This window comes from Centroberyx gerrardi, chromosome 7 (assembly GCF_048128805.1).
Source record: "Centroberyx gerrardi isolate f3 chromosome 7, fCenGer3.hap1.cur.20231027, whole genome shotgun sequence".
Taxonomy (NCBI): domain Eukaryota; kingdom Metazoa; phylum Chordata; class Actinopteri; order Beryciformes; family Berycidae; genus Centroberyx; species Centroberyx gerrardi.
The window spans coordinates 21674770-21697526 of NC_136003.1; the positions used below are offsets into that span (position 1 = coordinate 21674770).

At 42.1% G+C, this 22757-nt stretch overlaps 4 protein-coding genes across 4 annotated transcripts; 2 read left to right on the forward strand and 2 right to left on the reverse strand.

The window, feature by feature from the left end:
• Positions 1-25: 25 nt before the first annotated feature.
• Positions 26-6348, reverse strand: LOC139928231 (intercellular adhesion molecule 5). Its single transcript, XM_071920687.2, has 11 exons — positions 6119-6348; positions 4682-4963; positions 4272-4598; positions 3836-4069; positions 3375-3695; positions 2926-3183; positions 2340-2669; positions 1987-2223; positions 1589-1816; positions 1173-1436; positions 26-990 (listed from the first exon to the last, which is right to left on the reverse strand). The coding sequence occupies exons 1-11, from the start codon at positions 6168-6170 to the stop codon at positions 827-829; spliced, it is 2697 nt and encodes an 898-aa protein (XP_071776788.2). The 5' UTR covers positions 6171-6348; the 3' UTR covers positions 26-826.
• Positions 6349-6550: 202 nt separating this feature from the next.
• On the reverse strand, positions 6551-14184 carry angptl6 (angiopoietin-like 6). The gene is made up of 8 exons (XM_071920676.2): positions 14143-14184; positions 10796-10882; positions 9506-10003; positions 9229-9366; positions 8927-9134; positions 7718-7911; positions 7237-7507; positions 6551-7145 (listed from the first exon to the last, which is right to left on the reverse strand). The coding sequence occupies exons 3-8, from the start codon at positions 9974-9976 to the stop codon at positions 6961-6963; spliced, it is 1467 nt and encodes a 488-aa protein (XP_071776777.1). The 5' UTR covers positions 9977-10003; positions 10796-10882; positions 14143-14184; the 3' UTR covers positions 6551-6960.
• Positions 14185-14438: 254 nt separating this feature from the next.
• ppan (peter pan homolog) lies at positions 14439-18861 on the forward strand. Its single transcript, XM_071920668.2, has 12 exons — positions 14439-14626; positions 14992-15162; positions 15493-15594; positions 15973-16023; positions 16213-16383; positions 16615-16691; positions 16919-17026; positions 17215-17338; positions 17426-17504; positions 17698-17827; positions 17921-18081; positions 18168-18861. Exons 1-12 carry the CDS (start codon positions 14612-14614, stop codon positions 18602-18604), a joined length of 1626 nt encoding a protein of 541 aa, XP_071776769.1. The 5' UTR covers positions 14439-14611; the 3' UTR covers positions 18605-18861.
• A 2093-nt stretch (positions 18862-20954) lies between these two features.
• On the forward strand, positions 20955-22591 carry p2ry11 (purinergic receptor P2Y11). The gene is made up of 2 exons (XM_078284809.1): positions 20955-20990; positions 21259-22591. Exon 2 carries the CDS (start codon positions 21337-21339, stop codon positions 22261-22263), a length of 927 nt encoding a protein of 308 aa, XP_078140935.1. The 5' UTR covers positions 20955-20990; positions 21259-21336; the 3' UTR covers positions 22264-22591.
• The last annotated feature ends 166 nt before the right edge of the window (positions 22592-22757 follow it).

A 22757-nucleotide genomic window follows, 5' to 3' on the forward strand; every position in this document is an offset into this window, starting at 1 on the left:
TTAATTTATTATGATAAATTAGATGTAGGGACAAACATTTCTGTTTTATTTCACTAATGCAGGCTGAACTGCACTAGAGTATAGTGTGTGGCATCTCCTACCAAACATACAACTCATTTAACAATGCAAGGTTTAGCAATTATAATAATCAATGCTACATTGGGAGAGCAGAAAAGATGACAACCATATAGTAATTTGCTCTGGCTGTGTTCTCTCTCTCCTCTCTGACTGAGAGTTTCCATAAAAATGTATGATAGATAGAATGCATGTTTACAAAAGCAAAGACTGAGTAGCCTACAAAGTAGGGAAAATGCAGATGATTTTTAAAATTAGGCCTACATTTAGGATTATACAATAACATCACTTAATTTATGAAGCACATATTGAGTAATTATCTGATTAAGAGCAAAAGCCTAATAAAGGTCATTGATTAAACATAAATTGCAAGTCTCACAGGTTAAAATCCAATATGCATGAAACTATAAAACAGACACAGTTCAACAAAATCGTACCAGTTCTAAACAACTCTTTGCCTATTTTTATGCTACTGGAAGACAAAAGGCTTTTCATAATTATATATTCTACAGGATTTGCCTCAGCTCCCAGCACTAGATAACACTTTTGTGCAAAAAGGCAGCATAGTTTTTTGTGTCTTTTGTGGTGTAAAGTTAGGAACAGTTCTTGAGTCAAGTTAAAGAAAAAATACAGTGCTAATTATGGTTACAGACCATGTACCAACATCCATGTTCAAGATTAATGTAAACTCTGACTGAATCCTCAATCCCAAGGCAAATTTTCTTCTTCCCTATTCAGCAAGTAATTAACATCAGGCAGACTGTGAAGTCATAGGGATATTTGGACCATCCCTGGTGCGGACAGGAAGAAAATCATACTGTCCATGTTTTTTTTTGCAGTAGCACAAAGTGATCACAATGATGATAATGATCAATAGAATTGTCACTGTCACGCAAATGATTGCAGTGGTATTATCTGTAAAGCAAACAAGAGAGAACAAATTACAGCAAACTTAATTTTCTCAATGCTTGATGTGATGAATGTTTTTTTTTTGTTTTTTTAAATGCAACCTATGTATGTAATATGGCAACATCAGTCACTACTTCAGTGTCTATAATGTTTCCATAATGTGTTCTGCACAGAGTCAATAATAATACCTTTCATAATCAGTGTGGTGGATCTTGTCACAGTCCCAACTTTATTCGTGGCAACACAGATGTAAATCCCAGTGTTGGTAGACGTGGCTCCTGTGATGATGATGTTCCTCTGTCGCCCCCCAGTGGTCTCATTCACATTTGGTGCAGAGGTGTAGTTCCAGTGGAGCTTTGGAGGGGGGTTGCCCTCAGCACTGCAGACCAGAGACACAATACTGCCCTGGGTCACTTCCACAGTGTCGTTTCCTTGCTGGAACTCAGGGGCATCTGCGTAGGAAAAGATGAGATTATTTGAGATCAGGACATCAGTTGTGTGAAATAATATGCTGTCAAACTTACCCTAGTCACAAATCTCACTCATTCTGTCCACTAAATAGCATATGTTGACCATTTTGTAATTTCCAAATGTTACAACTTACACAAAACATCAGCATATAGCAGGTGTTGAGCGTCTCCATGTGCGTTGGTTGCTTTAAGTGAGTATTTCCCACTATCGTTCTTTGTCAAACGCACTGGGGAAGACACTTCTTTTCCATCTTTAAACCAGGTGATGACAGGCTCAGGTTTTCCCTCTGGTTTACACTGAATTTGGTGCTCAGCATTCTCTATAACCTCATAGCGGTCATCACAGGTAAATGCAGGGCCATCTGTGAAGATTGCATCAAAAATACCCATCAGAATATATTATGGCAAGAGACAATTTAGCAACTTATCGACGCTTTGATACAGTGCATTTGGGCATCATGAAAGACGTTAATGATTTTGTCTATCTGATAATGAAACACGGTATACAATTCAGCAGATCTGATACACTCACATTCCACTGTGATGTCAATGGAGGTATTGGTCCTGCCCATGGTATTTACGGCTTCAAATATATACGTTCCTGAGTGCATCCTGGTAAGCGGCATAGATTTATTGGTCAGCCTCCCCTGATGGTGCCACTGAACAGTGGATGGAGGGTTCCCATCAGCTTGACAGGGCACCATGCTCAGAGTGAAACTGTGCTCCACACCAGTGTAATGGCTTGGACAAGCTTGGATCAGTGGCTTATCTGCAAGCGGAACGAGTAGGAAAACTTCATCTCATCATCAGTTCATCACAACCTCTAAATGGAGACTAAATGGAGTAAAAATCATATGGTAACACATAGATGACTGGAAAACTCACAGAGCACGGAGGCGATGTAAGGTGCTGAGGTCGCAGTAGGGTGAGGCTGCAGTTCGTCTGGTCCGAGGTACAGCTGAGCCTCGCATCCGAACTCTGCTCCGTTGTCATCGGCGGTGGGAATGACAGTCAAATGAGAGGACACATTGCTCGATCTCCTTCTGGTGTCATTAATCAATTCTGTCTTCACGGTTTCATTGCCTCGGTACCACCGCACTGTGAGGTTCTGCACAGGAGCCACATTGATGATGTCACACTGCAGATGGTACTCTGTCCTCTCCATCATCGGCCCAGCGTGACCCACCGCGGAGACTGACATAGTGTCTGGAGTCTCTGTAAACAAAAGAGATTAGAAGAAATGCATGAAGTTAGGCGATTGAACTTAGAACTATAATTATGAATAAGAAATGTATATGTATATGTATGTGTATGTGTATAAGTGTATGGGTATACTTTAACCTTCCATTTCATTTCCACATAAAATGACCACATTTGGATTTGTGGTATTCCCAGCTGTGGTATTCTCTAAACCATCTCTTCCCTATTTATTGTGCATTTACATGAAGTGGCACTGTAGATTTCTACTTACTATAAAGAGTGATGAAAGGCGTCTTTAAGCATTGGAAATTATCATGGAGAGTAATGTAGCATTTAGGTGACATGGTCCAGTCTTCCAGTTGTTTTACTGTCCAAATGACGAAAGTCACATTTTCTTGAAACTCTGTGCCTCCATCTGCGGCCTCCCAGCCCATTCCCACATGATCTGTGGATGATGTGCTGCAGTTGACTGAGGCTGGATCTCCATATCTCACCACTGGTCTGGCAGGCATCAACTCAAGTGGGCAAGCTAGCACCCAAAAGCAAAAGAATAAATACATTCAGTCAAATTGAAGCTTAATTTTGATGTACAATCCTTGTGTAAGAAGAAAGCCATCAACAACAGACAAAAGTTGATATGATCATTTTGGATTTTAGTGGCACAAATTCCAGAGCTTGGGCTAAACAGAAGCATTTAATGTAAAAGACACAGGGATGTACCTCTTGGCTCAGATGGCTCTGGAGTGGCCATGTCTACTGAATTTGCTGCTGTAGAGATCGTTTCCACTTGAACAAAGATCGGTTTACTTATGACCCTCAGTTTATTGGTGGCTATGCAGAAGTAGGTTGTGTCATTGGTCACTCCTGTAATATTCAGATTACTCTGGTTCTCAGCAGTATTCACTTTATCAAGTCCTGCTGCATCATAGGCCCAATGGATCTCAGGAGGAGGGTTCCCATCAGCTTCACAGCCCAGTGAGACATTACTGCCCTTAGCCACAACGACAGGGACATTTTCCAGCTGGTGGAACTCAGGAGCATCTGAGGAGGCAAATAGGCTTTTTGATCATTCAGATATTTACACTGAACTGCAGGGCATTTGACTTGAAATTGTAATGTGACAAGAAGTTTAAATCAAATTTTAGACAAAATTAAAGTCCTCGACATCCTCAGCTACTCACATTCCACCGTGACAACAATAGTGGCATTAGCTCTGCCAATCCTATTGGTGGCTGTGAATTCAATCTCTCCTGAATCCATCCTGGTCAAGGGCTGTGAGGCATTAATTAGTCTTCCTTTATGGTACCATTTAACAGAAGCGGGAGGGTTCCCATCAGCTTGGCAGGGCACCATGCTCAGGTTGAAATCATGTTCTCTACCAGTGAACTTGCTTTGGCACTCAACCACCGGCTTATCTGGAAGTGGAAAAATTAGTCACAGTGTCACAAGCTGCATTACGAGACTCTTGGATACATAAACATTGCAACATACAAATATTGTAATGAATTCCCCACAATAAAGAAAACAGAAACCATGCTTACATGCTTACATTTTAGAGCCAAAATACTTGGCCTTTTCGGCATAAATTTGACAATAATAGAATGTTGATCTACTCACACTCCACAAAAAGAGTTTGTGTTTTAGATGAAACAGTAGGAAGTTGTGGTTCCTGTGGTCCCAAGTCCAGTTGTGCCTCACATCTGACCTGGGCTCCATTGTCCTCTCTGCTGAGGTTGAGCGTCAGAATGGGAGACTCACTTACTGGTTTTTTGGTCGTGTTGGTGAAACTGTCTGTATGGATGTTTTTATTCCCTTGGTACCACCTCACAGTGAGGTTTTGTACAGGAGCAACATTGATAATATCACACTGGATCTGGTACTGTGTCCCCTCCACCACAGGATGAGCATAGTTGATAGGAAACATGGTGACGCTCTCTGGATTCTCTGTCAATATGGTAGATATAGAGTTACTTTATTGTGTTCACTCTTATTTCCCATTCATACCATTCATGCAAAATGACACTTACTGTATATAGTGAGTAGGAGGTCTTTGCTGCATTCGTGAGTTTCATCTATCTTGATTTTACACTGGGGCTGTACATCCCAGTCTGACATGTTAGCCACCATCAAGGTGATAAACTCCATGTCCTCCTCCACGTCAATAATTCCATTTTCATCACGCCAGAATATCATTTCATGATCAAGAGTTGTGCTGCAGTTGACCTGGAATGATTGTCCATGTTCTACCATGACTTCAGGAGGATCCAGGGTGAGAGGGTTGGACTCAGGGGGGCAGACGCTGTCCGCAGCTGTTGACACATAAACAGTGATGCTTTTATTGGTCTTTAAAAATGGACTATGCTGTGCCCTGGTGGATCCGTCTGCTAACATGCATATCACGCACTCAAAACTGCATGGGGTTGGATTGCAGCTCATGCTGTCACAATCTCTACATCTACTTGCTTGTCTCTCTACACAGTAATCGTCAAAAACGCTGCCCACTCTCCTTAAGAAAAAGAAAAATCAAAAACCTCACTGGTCTGGTCACATGAACATGCACCATTGTCCATTATAAACACAGACTGGTACTCTTATTGACACTTTATGAATGTGGGTCCTAATAACTGAGAAATACACTGTATCAGGTGTTTTTTGAAAATGAAAATTTCAAACATTAAAAAGTAACTGTGATCCTATGTGTTCTACTTCTACTGAACAGTAGCTGAAAAAAAATGAAATTTCAGGTGCATGATTTCCATAGAATTCTGTTATGAAAAAGGGAAATGCGTAAGTATATTATAGAAGGGGAAAAAAAGCCATGAACTGCCTGTGCAAACCAAAAAAGAGTATGGTGGATCTGCTGAATTGTTCTAATGATATTTTGTACTTAAAAACATGGAACCACCACCCACCACACCCACCCACGGCAAAAATAGGCAACCAGTGCAGTCTGCACACAGGGAAGTTTTTTTTTTACCACTGAATTTTTAACACCTACCCCTCCCGCTTAAAACCACATGGTATATTTGAAACAACTGCAAGTAGTTTATTTGATAATAAGATTTTATCATTGTAAAATAGCTAGGGCTACATGCAGACATGACAATTTTCATCTCTTTTGTCTTTCTTTAAGTCTGGATATCCCTAACAGACTTTTTTTTGGCAGAAAATAGCTGAATTCCCTATCTCAGAGAGAGGATTTAAATATTTTATAAAATATTTAAATATATATACTTCATTGGGAAGTATACTGGTTCGATAGCATGCTTTTTTTCATAGTTTGTATTTTCTAGTTAACATCACTGGTAACGCGTGGAAGTTGAACAGGCTACTGCAAGTGGAAGAGAGCAAGCAATTACCTCGCTATCTTAATGTATAGCAATATTATGCCCATCCATAGCATAACAGGACACATGAAGTTTTAGACCCAAATGCAACCACTGTAGAGCAGCGTTATCACTCACCACAATGAAAAAGCATAAGTATGAGAAGGCCCAACATCCTGAGAGGCAGCATGCTAGATGCAGCAGGAGGCGGGGGGGTAGGAGAGGATGTTTCAGGATGTTTCAGAGGATGTCTCTCCTTCTGGCTCTGGATGGGTTGGATCCTGGCTCAGTGTTGGTCCTGATGGTGGCCTGCTGCTGCCAGTTACGGGAACTTAAGCAGACAACACCGTGGCATGAATGCGAAAAAGAGAGTGTACAAGAGGAAATTCAACGCCCTGGTTAACAGGAAACTGTCTGTAAAAGGAAATATGTCATCAAAACCACAGTTGTTCTGAGATAGAGAGCAGGGATAATAGACCCCTCCCACACTTTGTGTAATCATACACGGCATCTCTGTTACATTTTTTTTTTTAAAAGTCATGCACAGGGCTGATTTGGCATTTTTTTTTATTGAAAAGAACATTGCAGTTTGGAAAACATCCAGTCTTGTCAGGAAATGTCAATTAACAGAGGAGAGACTTGTCAACTTGGTAAAAATATCATTAAACATCATTAAACACCATTAATAAGACATGATTGGTCATCATCCAATTCTGATTCTGTTCCAATGACTCCAGAAAACAATTAATCATAGCATCTCTTTTTGAGTCATCATAACAAATCCTGACATTCTCTACACCTTCCACTGGCTGGCCTCTAATTTTATCTATTCAATTTGTACTAAATGCAGAGACAGACTGGCTCAAGACTGTACAGGGATTACATTAAAACATATTCTTTTAGGCCCCTAGCATATATCTGAAAATCAACCACGTCAGTTTATCAGTACTTCTCCGCCTGACATCCGCAGTCCAAGTATGTTATGTGGGCTTGATCATCATGGAAACTCGCTTCAGAGAGTAGGACCCTCCGTGGAACTCCGCCCAGTAGACCCCATCCTGGTAGCGGCTGCGGTAGTGTCCACCTCGATACCACACGCCGTTCAAGTTGGAGTGGGCACACATGTGGTACCACCAGCCTCCCTTCTGGTAATGAGCGCAGTTACCTGATGGGGCAATGAGAATAACAGGCTTATGAACAGAACAGGCGTCAGTAACAACAGAGAGCTAACATAGAGGCCCAGAGGGAGAGTCGACCTGAATAGCTGTCCTTGTCTCGATCCAGAGTCGTGAAGGCCTTGTTGTTGTGCCATGACAAGGAGTCCCCAGCATTGCCGTGGTATTCCCCTAACCGCAGACGGTACCAGTCACTCTCTGGCTCCAGGTGGAAGCTGTCATACTCGGCAAACACCTGCCGGCCCTGCCAGTCCTCCAGAGCCACCCGTAACTTATAGTGGGCCTGCTTGGTCAGCCAGTAGAGGTGCTCCAGGCCAAGCCAGTACTCTCCATCTAGGTTCCCAAAGCCTTGCTGCAATGGAGCAACAACACCGGTTTAATCTGGGTGAAAGGTAATCATTTTGTGTTGTTTTGTGCATGAGCTGCTCTGTCTATGGGTTTTTTCTTCCTTTTAAAACAAAAAAAATATTAGAATGAAAAGAATAATGAATTGAAAAAGAATGTCACATATTTCCATTGATTTATACATCTGGTCGTAGGCTTTAAAGTTGTGTGGAATCACCTTGTACTGCTCCCACGTCCTGAAGAAGTTGACTGATCCATCCTGTCTCCTCTGGATGACCGTCCAGCCTCCCTGAGCCCGGCTCTGCTCACACCAGGCCTGTAGGAGTCGGTTGGCACTCTGCGGCCGGAGCAGGTAGATCCCGCTGGTGGTCTCACCCGAATCTAGCACATGCTGGCAGTCCCGCCATGGCCCTGAGTTACAAACACACATTAAGATCTTCAAAGGCTGCTAGGAGGCGTGTGGGAGAACAGTATATGTAACCAAGTGAGGGTTGTGGAGTTGTGTTTGTTTTAATGTCAGTAAGGTCACAGATACACAGCAGCTCCAGCTTGTCGGTTTAGCACTGGGGAATTCTTTCCCAACGCATGTTCAGTGTCTCATGTCACGCTGATAAGACGTTGCACGGAGAAAATGTATACATAGAGGAAAGTCTCCCGCACCCAACGCTAATGGCAGATAAGCATTAGTATTCAAACTCAAAGCCCCAGTTCAATCATGCTCACACAGAGCGGATGTAGCAATGCATGGTCTTTCATCAGACCATGCGGTGAGTCACCCATAGCTGCAAGCTGTGTGAGTGATTTGGAGTCACTTTGGTTCCGCTGTCTCGCTGGAAGGACCCTGTCCATTAAAATCCTTTACTTTGTAATTTCACACATTCCGGTTGTGCAAGTACAGCAGTATCTAGGAAGTATAGCCCACTCATTTAAAGCTCCAACAAACGCTATGGTTTGTGTGTGTGTGTGTGTGTGTGTGTGTGTGTGTGTGTGCTTCATTATGAGAACCCCTCCTCTGTTCTGATGAGAGCTGCTAGCAGTTTTTTGACATTGTTTAGGCATTCCCAGAGAGATAGTGCTCCTACCAGCAGGTCACTGACTCCTTCAGCTTCTGCTGCTTATCTAGGCAGTTAAATAACTCTGACAGAACACTCATACACTTGTTCCCATTTCTAAAATCAAACCAAGGTTTAAGTCTAATCAAAGAATATATTTCCTTGTTATTGGTGTGGTATCTGTGGGCCTAAAACCCCTGGTGGGTTGCGGTTGGTGGGTGCAGTGCAAAAGAAATAGAATCAAGGCACACAATAAATGCTATGAGGTGAAAAAAACAAACAAGGTTTTAAAAACTGTGTGTCACATGATGTTTTACATGGGCAGCCTTGCATCCCTCCATATCCACTACTAGACATGTTTTGCAGGAATGTACCTGGCGTCGTTGTGACAGGGAAGCTAATGAAAGGAGGGCCTGTAGGAGTGTTGGCTGTGGTGGTGGGGAGGGCATTGACTCCCATTGTTTTTTCCTGTTGTGGTGGAGGAGCACTCTGGTCCCTCTGAACGTCATTGGTCATTTCGTTGGCCTCAGAGCTGTAATTAGGTTGCACATTAGACTGGGTTCTTGGTGGGTCAGTAGTTACCTGTCAAGATCAACACAGAAAAATCCATATCATCCTCAGTTGTATCCAAACCCACTATAGATTTGTAAGATGCAGACCATAGTTTGTTCCCTACCAGTAATGATGGGGTGGAGTCCTTGCATTGGCATTGCTTCTCCAGACGGGCAATAAACTGGTTCTGGGAGCTCATCATGGAGGTGAGGGCTCCATATTTCTTCTCCAGCTCCCTGTAATTACTGGACACCTGCAGTGCCTGAGATGTTCCACCAACAGCAACAGACATGAGGATTAGCATGATAATGATTATGGTAAGATGCTGAAGGTTGTTTCTGAAGTAGCTTTGCTATACCATGAATCAACTATCACAAAGACCCATTCAGCTCTCTGCTCACCTGTGTGGTAGCATTTAGCAGAAGATTCTCAACCCTCCGCTGCTCCAAAGCCTGGTCTTTTTTGTGGATAACTTCATGTAGCAGCTGGGCGTAGAGCTGGGTAATGCGGGCATTCATGCTGTTACTCTCCTTGCGGAGGGCTCTTACCTCCATGGCAAGGGCCCCCTCCTGCTCCAGCTGGCCCTGCAGCTTCTCCAGCTGTTCCTGCTGCCGTCTAAGCTCTGCCCGCAGCGCTGCCACCTCAGACTGGTTGGCAGCAGCTGACTCCGTGTTCACGCACAGCGCCCCCGTCAGTTTTTGCTGTGGAACAATGAAGGTGTACGAGCAACGACCTGCTTTTGTCTCTGAAGAACGTGACAGGCGTTTCTGAGTGTTCTCCCCATGAGAACCCTCCTTCCGTCCCCCAGCTTCTGGTATGCCCAGGCAGAGTGTTAGGAAAAGAGTCAGACCTATTGTCAGTGTCTTCTCCATGTATCTGTTAAACTTCTAAAGACACCCCTGGTAATGGAGGAGAGAACAAGATTAGATTTTCCTAAGCAATAACAACACATAACACCTGATAACCTTTGAGTCAAACCTAATCATTCACTAAAATGCCTGTCCCTCAACTATAATGACCTATATTTTGACTACAGTATTCAAGGAAAAGACTACAAAGTCTTCTGGGTCTTGAATGTTCACCAGATGTTCCCTTGCAAGGTGAAAGTACACATAATCTAAGTCTTTCCCCCTGGCTGGAATTTATTAGCAGGTCAACACTGAAGGGACGACAGTCAACACAGACCAGCCAGAATCAACACACCTCCATCCCATGGTCAACAGAATCCTTTCACAGTTAGCTCCACATCCCACCAAAACAGCCATGGTCAACACCATAAAGACCAATACGAAAACGTCAATATTGACATTTCACACAGAAATCTGCTGTATAATTTTCTCATTGTCCATGCATCGAACAATACTTCTTCTTTTTTTCACACAACCAGTGTAATTTTACAAGAAAACAGAGCCAAAGTTATTGCATGCAGGTCAGTCTTACTATACTCTTACTCTTTCTATATCATCCTGTCCATGGATGATATAGAAAGAGATTTTCTGGCACAGTTTATTAAAAATATATAATAATATAATGAGTTAACTAATTCTACCACTAATTCAACCATGTGCAGCTTTGGATGCCAAACCCAGTTTGAGTTTGCTGATATCTGTGCCAATACATTCCAGTCTAGCCTATACTTGAAAGTAGATTCTACCCACTAGACTTGAGACAAGCCATGGCTCATAACTCACCGTAGCAGCTGACAAGACTTTTGGATGACTGTGCTCTGATCCCGTGCGGAACTGCCGAACCCTGGACTCAAGGATGTAAAGATGCGACTAAAGCATTTTGAAATCACATGATCAAGGATCATTAAGCGTCACAAAAATGAGCCGCTTCTTCCAAATGAAAGATCCTCTGTGGTGTTGCACACGGCCGTATCAACCAGGCTCCTGACAGTCTGAAGGGCCGAAGAACGCAGAGACTCGGGACACAGAGAAAACTCAAGGAGACACAAAATGACGCTGACACACAGTTTTGTCAGCAGCTAGACCACCCCCCTAACTTGATCTCTGCCACAGGCTCTCTAAAGAAGGAGACACATAATTACAAACTAAGCGAATGACACCGCCTCCCAATGCCTATTCTCTAGTTTGGCCCTCAGTGCAGGAACCCTGCGCTGTCTCCTCCCTCTGCCACCAACCTGCTATCCTGCCATACACTCCCCTCCATATGGCAAAAGGTCAGCTCAGAAGAGAAGAGAAGAGAAGAGAAGAGAAGAGAAGAGAAGAGAAGAGAAGAGAAGAGAAGAATGGTGGTCATGGTGGCTCAGTCGTTAGCACTGTCACCTCACAAGAAGCTCTCTGGGTGGAGTTTGCATGTTCTCTGTGTGTTTGTGTGGGTGTCTACCAGTTTCCTCCCACAGTCTAAAGGTGTGAATGGGAGTGTGAGTGATTGTTATCTGTCTTAGCCCTGTGATGGACTGGTGACCGGTCCAGAGTGTCTCCCTGCCTTCCGCCCAGTGTATGCTGGGATAGGCTCCAGGCCCTGAAGGTAAATGCATACTACTGATGGACTGCAGCAGGCTTCTTAAGTCCCTAATGGACAAAGTGTACAATCCAGACCAGTGGGAGCCTGTGGTCTCAAGGGAATGTGTGAAAAGAGGAACCAAATCATTTACAGGGTTCGTACAACTTTTTAAGACTTAAATTCAAGCACTTTTTCAGCACTTTCAAGGTGAATAATCAAACTTTTTCCAGCACCTCAAAGCTTTAAATAACATACAATTCAAAATGTTACTTTACATGCAAAAAAACATGCTTTATGATTTCATACATTGCCCTATCTGTAAAACTGAATGGTCAGGAAATCCTTTATACCCACACCTGAATCCTCAATCTGATGCCACTTAGATTTAATACTCAGTGTATATTGACAATTGCCTTTATCACTTAATTTTGAGGTTTGCAGAATAATGTTTTACATGCAAAACATACAATAAGCTCATAAGATATGATGCATAGTTAGAGTTTAAACTCCCCAACAGTATATGGAGTAGTTAGACCTACAACATTAAAATACTTCTTACAGGTTGACGCATCAATAATTTATCACTCTGAAAAGGACCACTCTTCAGAATGAGTACTTTTACTTTTGATACTTAAGTATATTTTACTGCTAATACTTCAATACTTTTACTTAAGTAAACTTTTGAATGCAGAACTTTTTCTTTTAATGAAGTATTTTTCCATTATGGTATTGCTGCCATCATCAAAACACATAGGCCCTACTTATTATTCATGAATAATTGACATCTCTCTCTCACACACACGCACACGCACACACACACACACACACACACACACACACACACACTAGAGTTACCAAATCCTCCTGACTAGTCCATAACCGGGGATGCGCGTGCCACAACTCCGCGCAGACTTGCCAAAAATGCGCATAAACAGCGTAAATTTGGGAAAATGGAAAAATCAGCTTCGTCAGTCCCTGCCTATGCCAATGCTCAATGCCCATGTGCACTTTCAGATTGATTGGCCAACCGAGCAAAATGGATGCAGACAGACAGACAGAAGGACAGAATTGCCCTTAGCTCTGCTGGATTATTTCTTCAACATTGGCAATTTCTGATTTCTATGAATTAATTTTAGGCTACCCAACAAATCTGTTGAATACTAGCCTATATGTAGGCTACAAGGTCTAGGCTAGCTGAGATGATCAGTAGCCCATAGGCCCATTGCCTAATAATATAGGCAGACACCAAGTCCGTTTTTTTTTTTTTTTGTCTGAATGTTTTGCACGTTAAAAAAAATGTTTTGAGGGTCAATTTCAGATGCGATATTTTCTTATCGATGGGTCAAAAGTAGCCTAAGCACGAAAAATCGGACTTTGGTGTGCAAAGGCCTTCGTTTTAACCAAAACTTTGTCTCCATTTATCTTTGGCATGACTGGCAAGTGTCGATTCCCCCATTGTATAAAGTTTGATATCCTTCTGGCAAACTGCGCCTTTCCTATGTGTCTGTGCGTTATTGTCGAACTTTTATGTTTTTGCGAATTGGCTTAATAATAATAAACTTTGTTTATAGGCTATAGCACCTCTTAACAAGGTTAATGTGCTTTAAAATAAAATGAGAAGATAAAAACACTCGAAGATAATAGACTATAAGGAATAAAACAAAGGTACAAGCAGTACAAGTGTAATCAAAGGAAGGAACTAAACAGAAATCCCCCACATTACATTAAGATGTTAAAGAGACCTTTAAAAAAAAAAAAAAATGTTTTAAAAGAGGACAGTGTGTTGGGCAGGCTATTCCAAAGCCTCGACCACACTTTGTGACCAACCTGGACCTCGGTGCCACCAGCAGCCTACACTGCAGGGGACCTCAGTTGGGGTATGTATGGGGTTAGAGCTCAGAAGGAGCCAGATGGTGTAGGTTCCTTAAAAGTTATCAATAAAATCTTAAATCTTAAAACTGACAGGAAGCCAGTAAAAAAACAAAAATCAGGAAGCAGCTAAAACCGGTGTGATATGTTCATATCCTTTTTGAACCTGTAACGCCTTGCAGCAGCATTTTGTAGCCTACCATCTACAGCCGATATAGAGAGCAATGACTGAGTCTGGAATATAATGAGTTACAATAATCTAATTTGGCTGCAACAAAGGCATTATGGACGTTTTTATTAGACTTTAATAACTGTAACCCACAGAAGACAATCTGCACGTGTGTCGCTATGTTCAACAATTATTTCACCATCCATATTTATAACATTTACAACTCTTTAGATGAGCACTGGAAAGAAACGATCTATTTCTCAGCTGAATAAAACAAGATTGAACAATCCTTCTTATTTGGTCCTTAAAACAAAGTTTAGAATCAAATAGCACACCTAGGTTTTTGACATCGCACCAGCAATGAACTAAAGTTTTATTATTTTTATTTCCCTAAATGACCATAAATCTAGCTGTAAGAATTGACCAAAAATGTATTTTCTCCCCGAAGAGAAATTGGCAATGCCATGGCAACCCACACCAAGACACGTCACAAGAAAGAAAAATAGAATGAGATATATCAAGACTACTTACAACTGTGGATTTTATCGTTTTCGTTTTTTTTGTCGTTTTTTCTACACATTTTTGGTATGGATCTGGGCTCATTATTTCCGCATTAAGGACACATCAAGTATCATCCAGCCACGCCTCATTTGAGGACGGAGGCGAGGGGGCATGAAGGCTCCTTCATGTGTCCTTATTTTTGGATTTTTTGATGCCGAGGCCGCGAGGACGGAGGAGACGACGCACTTGGCCAAATGGAACGCTTTTCAGGCTAGGAACTAGTTTAATGACATGTGAGAAACACGGACATATTAGGATGTGACACACTCACAAGCGTACCATGTGGAGCAGCGTTATGTACTCTGCGTAGTTGAGTCGTGTGAAAGTTATGAAGGACTGATTGAGAATGATTGTCATTCTGTATAGCAGTGCTAATATAGAATAACTTAGTAAGTGGTGCTTTATTTAATTAATTTACCAGGTTGCATCTTGCTGAATAATGGGGAAATCAAAGGTAAGCAAGGACTTGATCGCCTATGCTAGCCATTTAGCCTTAGCTGACGTGAGCAAACGTGATATAAACTAAATGGGAATAAATGTACACGACTGTATCTATCTATTATTTATATGTAATTTATAATAGATAATATCCATTTAGCACAGAGATAAATTTGAGTTGTAAATGTAGCTATAACGTTAGCTCAGCTGGATAACTTTTAACGTGGCTTTAGCTAAAGTATCCATTTTAATTTAATGGCTCTCTTGCGTTAACCTATTAACGGCTATCGTTATTTCAAGCAAACATAGGCAGCAGTCTGTTAAATGACATTGTAATATTATGTCTGCATGGTAATTAACTGGTGGATCTTGTGCTTTCAGACCAAGAATCAGAAGAAATCGCGAACAAGTGCCAACCATGTGGCCGAGGAGGGCTACGGGACTGTCCCCCACTCTTTCGTGTTTCATCGGGGTCAGATTGGGAAAAACGTGGGTCAGCTCGTCCAGGACGTGCGGCGAGTCATGGAGCCTTTCACTGCAGAGTCCTTGAAGGTCCGTCTATTTTCTTGTAGTTGTTTTGTAGTAATTTCACCAGTGGTTCTCAGTATGTACTTAACTAAATTGCGCTTTGAAACATACAGTCTGGTATGATCAGTAGTACACTATGGCCTGCAGACTCTGTTGGAAGTGACCCAAATTGCATTATTTTTTAAGGAAAAGGTTTGATTTGGAAAGTCACCAAAGTGTCTTACAAGTGCATGGATTTTGCTTGATGTGGGTTTTTATTTGTAGCCTTTCAGCAAAATCTCAAGAGTTATTTGTAATATTTGTTGTGCCTTTGTGGATTTTGTGACAGTATTTTTGTATGTTTTTTTCTGCCAGATCAGGAAAAAGAATGTGCTGAAAGACTTTGTGGCAATAGCGGGACCGCTGGGAGTGACACACTTCATGATCTTCAGCAAGACACCCAGCAGCGTCAACTTGGTGAGATCAAGACCCGTTCTTCTCAGTTCCATGAACAGTCAACCACCATGGGTTTCCCCAAGTATCTGTAGTGATTTTACTCGCTGTTAAATGTTTCAGCTTTTGCCTGTTTGCAGTTATCAATAACACAAAGAGGGAAAAAAAAGCATGAATGTCAACAGTGACTATGGATGATCAGGGTAGCTAATGTTAAATGACTGATGTATGAACACTAAAAATGTTCTTCTAAAGAAAATTGCTTTATGATAGTCTCATAACAAACAAGTTCTTCAAAGGGTCATTAAAAGTATCTACTCTTCAGGTGGGTTCAGCAGTATCCACCTGCTAAGCCTGTACCAGTATCAGGTCAGATCCAACAACATATGTTTGTCTTTTCAGAGGCTGGCTCGACTTCCCAAAGGTCCCATGCTTCATTTCAGAGTGACCAAGGTACATATATGAATGCAAGCAAACATGAATAATATAGATGGATGGGCTCAGATGATGACATTTTAGTATTTGACTGTTGAGTGATGTTTTTCAAAGTAAACGCACTGATGTGCCCACGGCATCAAAGCTATTTTGACATTTCTCTTTGGACTGTTTATTTATAAGTACTTTTACCTTTTTTCCCCCCAGTACTCTCTTATCAAAGATGTGGTTTCATCTCTGAAGAGGCACAGGATGCATGAGCAGCAGTTCACGCATCATCCATTACTTATCCTCAATAACTTTGGGTCTGACGGCATGCAGGTCAAACTGATGGCCACCATGTTTCAAAACATGTTTCCGTCCATCAATGTGCACAAGGTAGGTTTTGCCAATAAAACTGTAGCATTATAGTCACTTTGAGAGAATCGAGGGTTGAGGACTTGTTGGCATGATGAAAGTATAGTCTTCTGAGATCACCTCTGACGATTTGTCAAAAGTAAACGCTTTCTGACCTCTCAATCCTTGATTTCTTCCAGCATTCTCAAAAAAAAAATATAGTTTTGGTTAAGTCTGAGTTCCAGTATGAAATGTGGATTTTGTTTTTTCTAGGTAAGCCTCAATAATATTAAGAGGTGTGTTCTGCTGAACTACAACCCAGCGTCCCAGGAGATAGAATTTCGACATTAGTAAGTATAAATTTATCAAAAAATAAATATTACACAGATGTAATTGTCAATGAAACAACTTCTTGAAAAGATGGTTGGGCTCGGATGATGACAGATTATGAATTGACTGTTCAGTGATGCATGTTCAAAGTAAACGCACTGATGGGCCTCCACACAAACATCCAAACCTTCATTATCTATTGATTGAGCGCCACACTCACCTCCACCGCCATGTTCCCAACCTGCAGCAGCCTGAAGGTCGTCCCCGTGGGCATGAGCCGAGGGGTCAAGAAGCTGATGCAGGAGAGGTTCCCCAACATGAGCAAGTTTGAGGACATCAGTGAGCTGCTGATGAAGTAAGATTCTTGTGAAGGTACACTTGTCATTCAGAGCTGAGGCAAAACGGTGCTTAGTTTTATAGCGAGTCTAGTCTTTGTAGCAATTTTTGTAACCTCTATAAAAATAAACAATCTGGTGTAGCATTTGAAGAACTCAGGCTTGATCTAAATTGTCCCATCTTGTGCTCTTCCCTAACAACTTTCAGGGGAGCTAACCTTTCAGAGAGTGAAGCGGAGCAAGATGGGGAACACAACATAACTGAACTGCCACAGGTCTACTCTGGCCGTGGCAACATGGCATCCCAACAGAGTGCCGTCCGCTTGACTGAGGTAATTATGCCTAAGGAGTGTAATATTTGGATCCATATGTCAGTGATGTTGGATGACAGCTGAATTGTGCTGCTGTGCCATCCTCAGATTGGTCCTCGCATGACTCTGCAGCTGATGAAGATACAAGAGGGCATGGGAGATGGGAATGTCCTCTATCATGCCGTCAGTGAGTGCACCTGTCTTTATTTGTTTTTCCGTTTCGCTTGCCCTTCAGATGTACATGATGAAAAGATGAATATGAATTCTATGATTTCTCCCAAAAAGTAAACGCTTACTGATACATCCAGAGGCTACTTGGGTTAATGTGGACTTGATAGAATCTGTCCTTAAATGGGATTTGCTGTATATTATGTTTGCAGTCTCCAAGACGGAAGAAGAACTTCAGGAGATCCTGAACAGAAAAGAGGCCCAGCTGAAAGAGAAAGAGGAGCGCCGGAAAAAGCAGGAGCAGAATGTTGCCCAGAAGAAAGACAAACAGGAGGAGAACAAGTAAGTTTGCCCTCAGGATAATTTGACTCTCTTGTCAGAACTACCTTTCTCTTGGTTTAGTGTAACACCTTATGTATTTTTTTTACCTATCAGGAAAAAGAGCCTGGCAGGCATCAAGAGGAAGCACCAGGAGGCTGAAGAAGAGGACAGTGAAGTGGAGGATCCTGGGATGCAGGAGGATCAGGCAGCTGCTGTTGAATCCGATGATGAGGTGGAATACTACAGACAGGCTGTAGGACAGGAGCCAGATGAAGGTGATTATGACTCATATATACAAACTGTTAGATATCAGGTCTTGTGTTTTGGATCTGTTGACAAATAAGTCTTTTTTTTTTTTCAGACATGTTCCCTGCTGCCAAGAGGAGGCGGGGCCCAGGCAAGTCCTCAGGACCCTTCAAGAAGAGGAAACTGTCCCCTGGTAAATCGTCAGGGAATGACAGAAGTGCCAAGTCACCAAATAGACACGGTCCAGGAGGACCGCACAGAGACAAAACAGGAGATCGACAAAGAAAAGGAGGGAAGAAATTTGGGGACGGGCAGAAACCGTTTGGAAAGAAAACTGGGCCTGGAGGCAAGACATTTGGAGCTAAGAAATCTGGCGATGGGCAAAGGAGGTTTGGTGGGAAGAAAAAATTTGAGGGGAATGGCACATTTGGTGGAAAGAAAAATATGGAGAGGGGATTCAAATCCAAGGGTCAGAAAGGCAAGCCTGGCTTCAAGAAGGGTCCAGGTGCCGGGGCAAAGCAAGGCTTCAAACAGAGGAAGGGCAAAGGCTGAACGCTTGCCCCTTCTTTCTGGACCAAGACATTGAATGCACTGCCATGATGGGACACCAGATGGCAGCGTGGATCCATCACCATGGAGGCCTCAGCCTGTGAAGACTTGAGTGCTGAGTGGTGGTAGTTTGTGGAATGACATGTTTATTGCTGAAAGTCAGCAGAGGGACAAAACATCAAAAGTGCTAGATTTTTTTTATATACTGTATGAATGAATAATTAAAATGTACTTTGCCCAATAAATTGCTTTAACAAATAGGTTTGGCCACTTGGTGGGTGTTTTATGTGTTAAAAGGTACCGTTGGTGCCAAGGGCGTAGAATTGGGTAGGGACGGTAGGGACGTGTCCCTACCAATATCAAGCGACTCTGAAATGTCCCTAGCAATTATTTTGATTGACAATAAACGTTGTTTTGTCCGTCAGTGTCTAGTCAATGTTAACAGATCGCGTTCTCTACTACGAGTCCCGCTGCATTGGTGTAGTGCATTGGAGTCCTGCGTCGGCATAGCAACGGACGCTGTAACGAAACTTTAGTATAACAGCTGTTTTAGAATGTTATTGCATCACCCGGATAAAAATTGGTGTGACACCCCCCCAAAAAATCGCTGATTGGCTTTGCCATTTCTTGCTAACGTATGAAATGCTGTGGGCAAGAAGAGCCAAAGCTCCGCCTACCGGCGAGCATGCGAGTGAAGACTCCATCCTATTTTATATTAGTAACAGTTGTGTTTAGCCATTAAAGTTAGTTTATTTAAGTACCGTGTCGCGTGCGTCTGTGACAAGTGACGACCGTAAGTAGCCTACATGTCACAAGTGAGATTGAACAATGCTGATGTAAAACAAATATGCCAACAGTTCATCTCTGTTAATGACAGGCGTAGGCATGTGTTTGGCTCCTTCAAATAGGAGCAAGGCAGTGGACACTCAGCTGTTTGTATGTAGGGTTTGGATATAGTTTACAATATCTTATTATTATTATTATTATTTTAAATGTAAATACAGATCGTTGGTTTGAATAGGCAACAGTACTACAGTACCTGCCTTAAAACAAAATGTGCTCTTCAAAGTCCCATTCAGCTGGCAAATTTGAGTCAAGGATTCATTAATGTGCTACTCCCTGTGTCTGTGTGTCTGTTAATGAGTGTATTGGCTACCATAACTATCTAGATCAGTGGTTCTCAACGTGGGGTCCGGGGACCACCAGCGGTCCTTGAGGGGGTTCCAGGGGGTCCCCAGCAAATTGATGAATTGTTAAACTTCACCATTATTTAATTTACAAATAGTTAACACAATTACAGAATGTAGAAGAATGACTGTTTTGATCTTAGTTTCACTGTTATCTCTCTACCTACAATACAGACAGTCATGGGATTCTGGATCAAAATCATATCTAACAATAAAAGTATTCTCAGATTTGGGTCCGAGAGACAAAATCTCATCAAATGGGGGTCCATGGCTCTAATGTGGACTAAACTAGGGGTCCTCGATATGAAAAAGGTTGAGAATCACTGATCTAGATGACATGAAATGGCGGTCAGAAGTCTATCATAAATGTAAAATGCCTCGGCTTCCAGTGGGGGTTACATCCCCTCCGGACCTCCCCCATTTGTGTCCCTACCAATGTCAAAATCAAACCTACGCCCTTGGTTGGTGCAGACATTTTCATGGGATTCTTGACATAATTTTAGTATCTGGCAGTATCAGTATGTGACATTAGCTGAGGCTCTTGACCCATGCATGTCCGTCTTCATTCATTATCTAATCTACAGAGTCGTGAGTAGTAACTCTAAATATCAAACACGACCGGAAGAGTGGCTTTGATTGGCGAGACCAAAATGTTGGTCACAATCGTTTCCTTTATGTGGTTGTGTAACATTTGGAGGATTTAAGAAATGTCTTTAGGAGAACATACAGGATGTCAAAAGAAATTTGAAGACAAAAAAAACAAGGCTAACAGTATTTTTTACCACAGGAGTGAATTTCACTTGTGACTTTGGTTACTTGTAATGTTTTTTGTCAGAATTTAGAAGTAGGCCACACTTTAATAAACTGGAGTATCCTTGTCCAGAGTGCAATTTGTAAGAAATTGACTTTCTAAATGATGGAACGCGCATCAATTCCATGATGACTAACAAAACAATGTGTATATTGGCTGTTGCAAACATGCATGTCATGGAGAATTTCACTTCTTCAAATTGCAAAATTGATGTTAAGGGTAAGAGGAAGTGAGATGGCTGTGATAAAGGTTAGGTTCATGCAAAGTCGCTACAGCAGATTCTCAGATTCTCAACTGAATTCTTGGTAAAGGAGCTATTGGGCTACACTATTCAGGAAATGTGGTAGCCTCACATTCGGTCAGCTATAGTGCACAGCAAATCTGCCTTTGAGTAAGTAAATCTTGGTTCTCATTAATACAGAAGTTTTCATTTTGTAAAGCCTTTACATCAGTGAATCTTCAGTTTCTCCGTCTAAAAGAATGATACGTGTATTGTAACATTTTACTAGTAAATAAAAAAAAAATTCTAAAGCTCTTCAGCAGCACGTTGCCTAACTTCCTGCCTGTACTTAAGCCTCTGTTGTAACAGAAGATATTGTAATATGACTTAACAAATTATACCGAATTGAAATGATTTTATGTTGTACTTCCTTTTACAGACAATGTAAATCTATTTTTGGATGGTGTAAACTGTGTGAAAGCAGCCAGATATCCACCGGCTGATAACACCACACAAGATGATCCACAACATCACTGACTGTGAGAAGTTTCAGATATCCCTGCTGCCCTCGGTGTATGGGGTTGAGTTCTGCGTGGCATTGACCGGTAACCTGTTTGCCCTGTGGCTGCTGGTGGCGAGGGAGAGGAGGAACTGGCACACCGGTGTTGTCCTGTCCTGTAACCTGGCCATCAGCGACCTGCTGTATGTCCTGACCCTGCCTTTGCTCATTGTCTACTACGCACTGAAGAAACACTGGATATTTGACGACGCGGTGTGTAAAATAGAGAGGTTTCTTTTCACCTGCAACTTATACGCGAGCATCTTCTTCATCATGGGGATCAGCGTGAACCGCTGTTTGGCCCTTGCGTACCCCTTCTTCTCTCGAAACCACGTGCGGCCCGCTCACGCCAAGGCTGTCAGCGTCATCATCTGGATCCTTGTGGTAGTCATTTCCTCTCCTGTGTTCACATTTGCCTCCATTTGTCCCAACGTGGCTAAGAACACGACTCTGTGTGCATCTTATTGCGACCAGATCCACGGTGATGCAAGATCTCACTTCACTTACAAAATGTTCCTTGCCGTGTTTGGGTGTCTTGTCCCGTTCTTGGTTACTTTCACTTCGTATTTTGTGGTGATTTGGGTGGTTTGGAAGAATTCAAACATAACCACATTGGAGAAACGCAAGGTCGCCCTAATGGTCACATCAGTCTTGGTGCTGTATATAGTTTCCTTTGTGCCTTACCATGTCTTTCAGAACTATCACTACTACCTGAGAATGAAGTATCATAATGAGGCTTTCTGTTGGGTCTACAATTCTTACCAAGTGTCCAAGTGTCTGGCAGCTCTGAACATGTGTATCCATCCACTCCTCTACATGGCTGTGTTTGACAGTATCCGAATAGCTTGCTGTGGGAAGAGCCCAGAGGACAACAAAAGGGGATAAATAAAGAATTAGGACTGCTGTTTGACTGCTTTTCTGTAGATTTTAAGTGCATCATTTATTTTTGCTAGATAAAGAGAGAAAACGGAGTGAGGCCTCATTAGCAGGATGGTGTGAAAATTAGAGTTTAATTCTGCTGAGGAACTTTGTCTTATTTCCCAAAAGTTTTTTGTTATTACATTGTATTATTGTTCTGTACCATTAACACCGGCGCATATCCAGATCTGTAATAAAGGACTCATCGTTCATACATTGTACCTTATTCTTATTTTATAGGCCTACTATAGGCAGTTGAAATGATGGAAGACCCTGGACCCCAGTTTGGGAGCTACTGATGGGAAACCCTAGTGTATCCAAATAATACCACAGGTGGGAATTATGTATTTTTTAACTTTAAATTTCTCCTCCACTCCCATCCGATCCTGGCCTGTGCTCATTTTTTTCCTGCACCATATGCGCATTCTCATAACAAGGGGAGAATGACATTCACAATCACA

What these genes read in the sequence shown, in the direction of transcription:
- LOC139928231 (XM_071920687.2), bottom strand. Translation starts at nt 6,170, where the DNA reads ATGCTGCCTCTCAGGATGTTGGGCCTTCTCATACTTATGCTTTTTCAT. An exon ending in CATTGACATCACAGTGGAAT is followed by an intron (nt 1,817 to 1,986) that starts GTGAGTGTATCA and finishes CAATCTTCACAG; the next exon opens with ATGGCCCTGCATTTACCTGT. An exon ending in GCTATATGCTGATGTTTTGT is followed by an intron (nt 1,437 to 1,588) that starts GTAAGTTGTAAC and finishes TTTCCTACGCAG; the next exon opens with ATGCCCCTGAGTTCCAGCAA.
- angptl6 (XM_071920676.2), bottom strand. Translation starts at nt 9,976, where the DNA reads ATGGAGAAGACACTGACAATAGGTCTGACTCTTTTCCTAACACTCTGC. An exon ending in TGCTAAATGCTACCACACAG is followed by an intron (nt 9,367 to 9,505) that starts GTGAGCAGAGAG and finishes GGAACATCTCAG; the next exon opens with GCACTGCAGGTGTCCAGTAA. An exon ending in GGACGTGGGAGCAGTACAAG is followed by an intron (nt 7,508 to 7,717) that starts GTGATTCCACAC and finishes GCTCCATTGCAG; the next exon opens with CAAGGCTTTGGGAACCTAGA.
- ppan (XM_071920668.2), top strand. An exon ending in CACCCAGCAGCGTCAACTTG is followed by an intron (nt 15,595 to 15,972) that starts GTGAGATCAAGA and finishes TTGTCTTTTCAG; the next exon opens with AGGCTGGCTCGACTTCCCAA. An exon ending in GTGCCGTCCGCTTGACTGAG is followed by an intron (nt 17,339 to 17,425) that starts GTAATTATGCCT and finishes TGCCATCCTCAG; the next exon opens with ATTGGTCCTCGCATGACTCT.
- p2ry11 (XM_078284809.1), top strand. Translation starts at nt 21,337, where the DNA reads ATGATCCACAACATCACTGACTGTGAGAAGTTTCAGATATCCCTGCTG.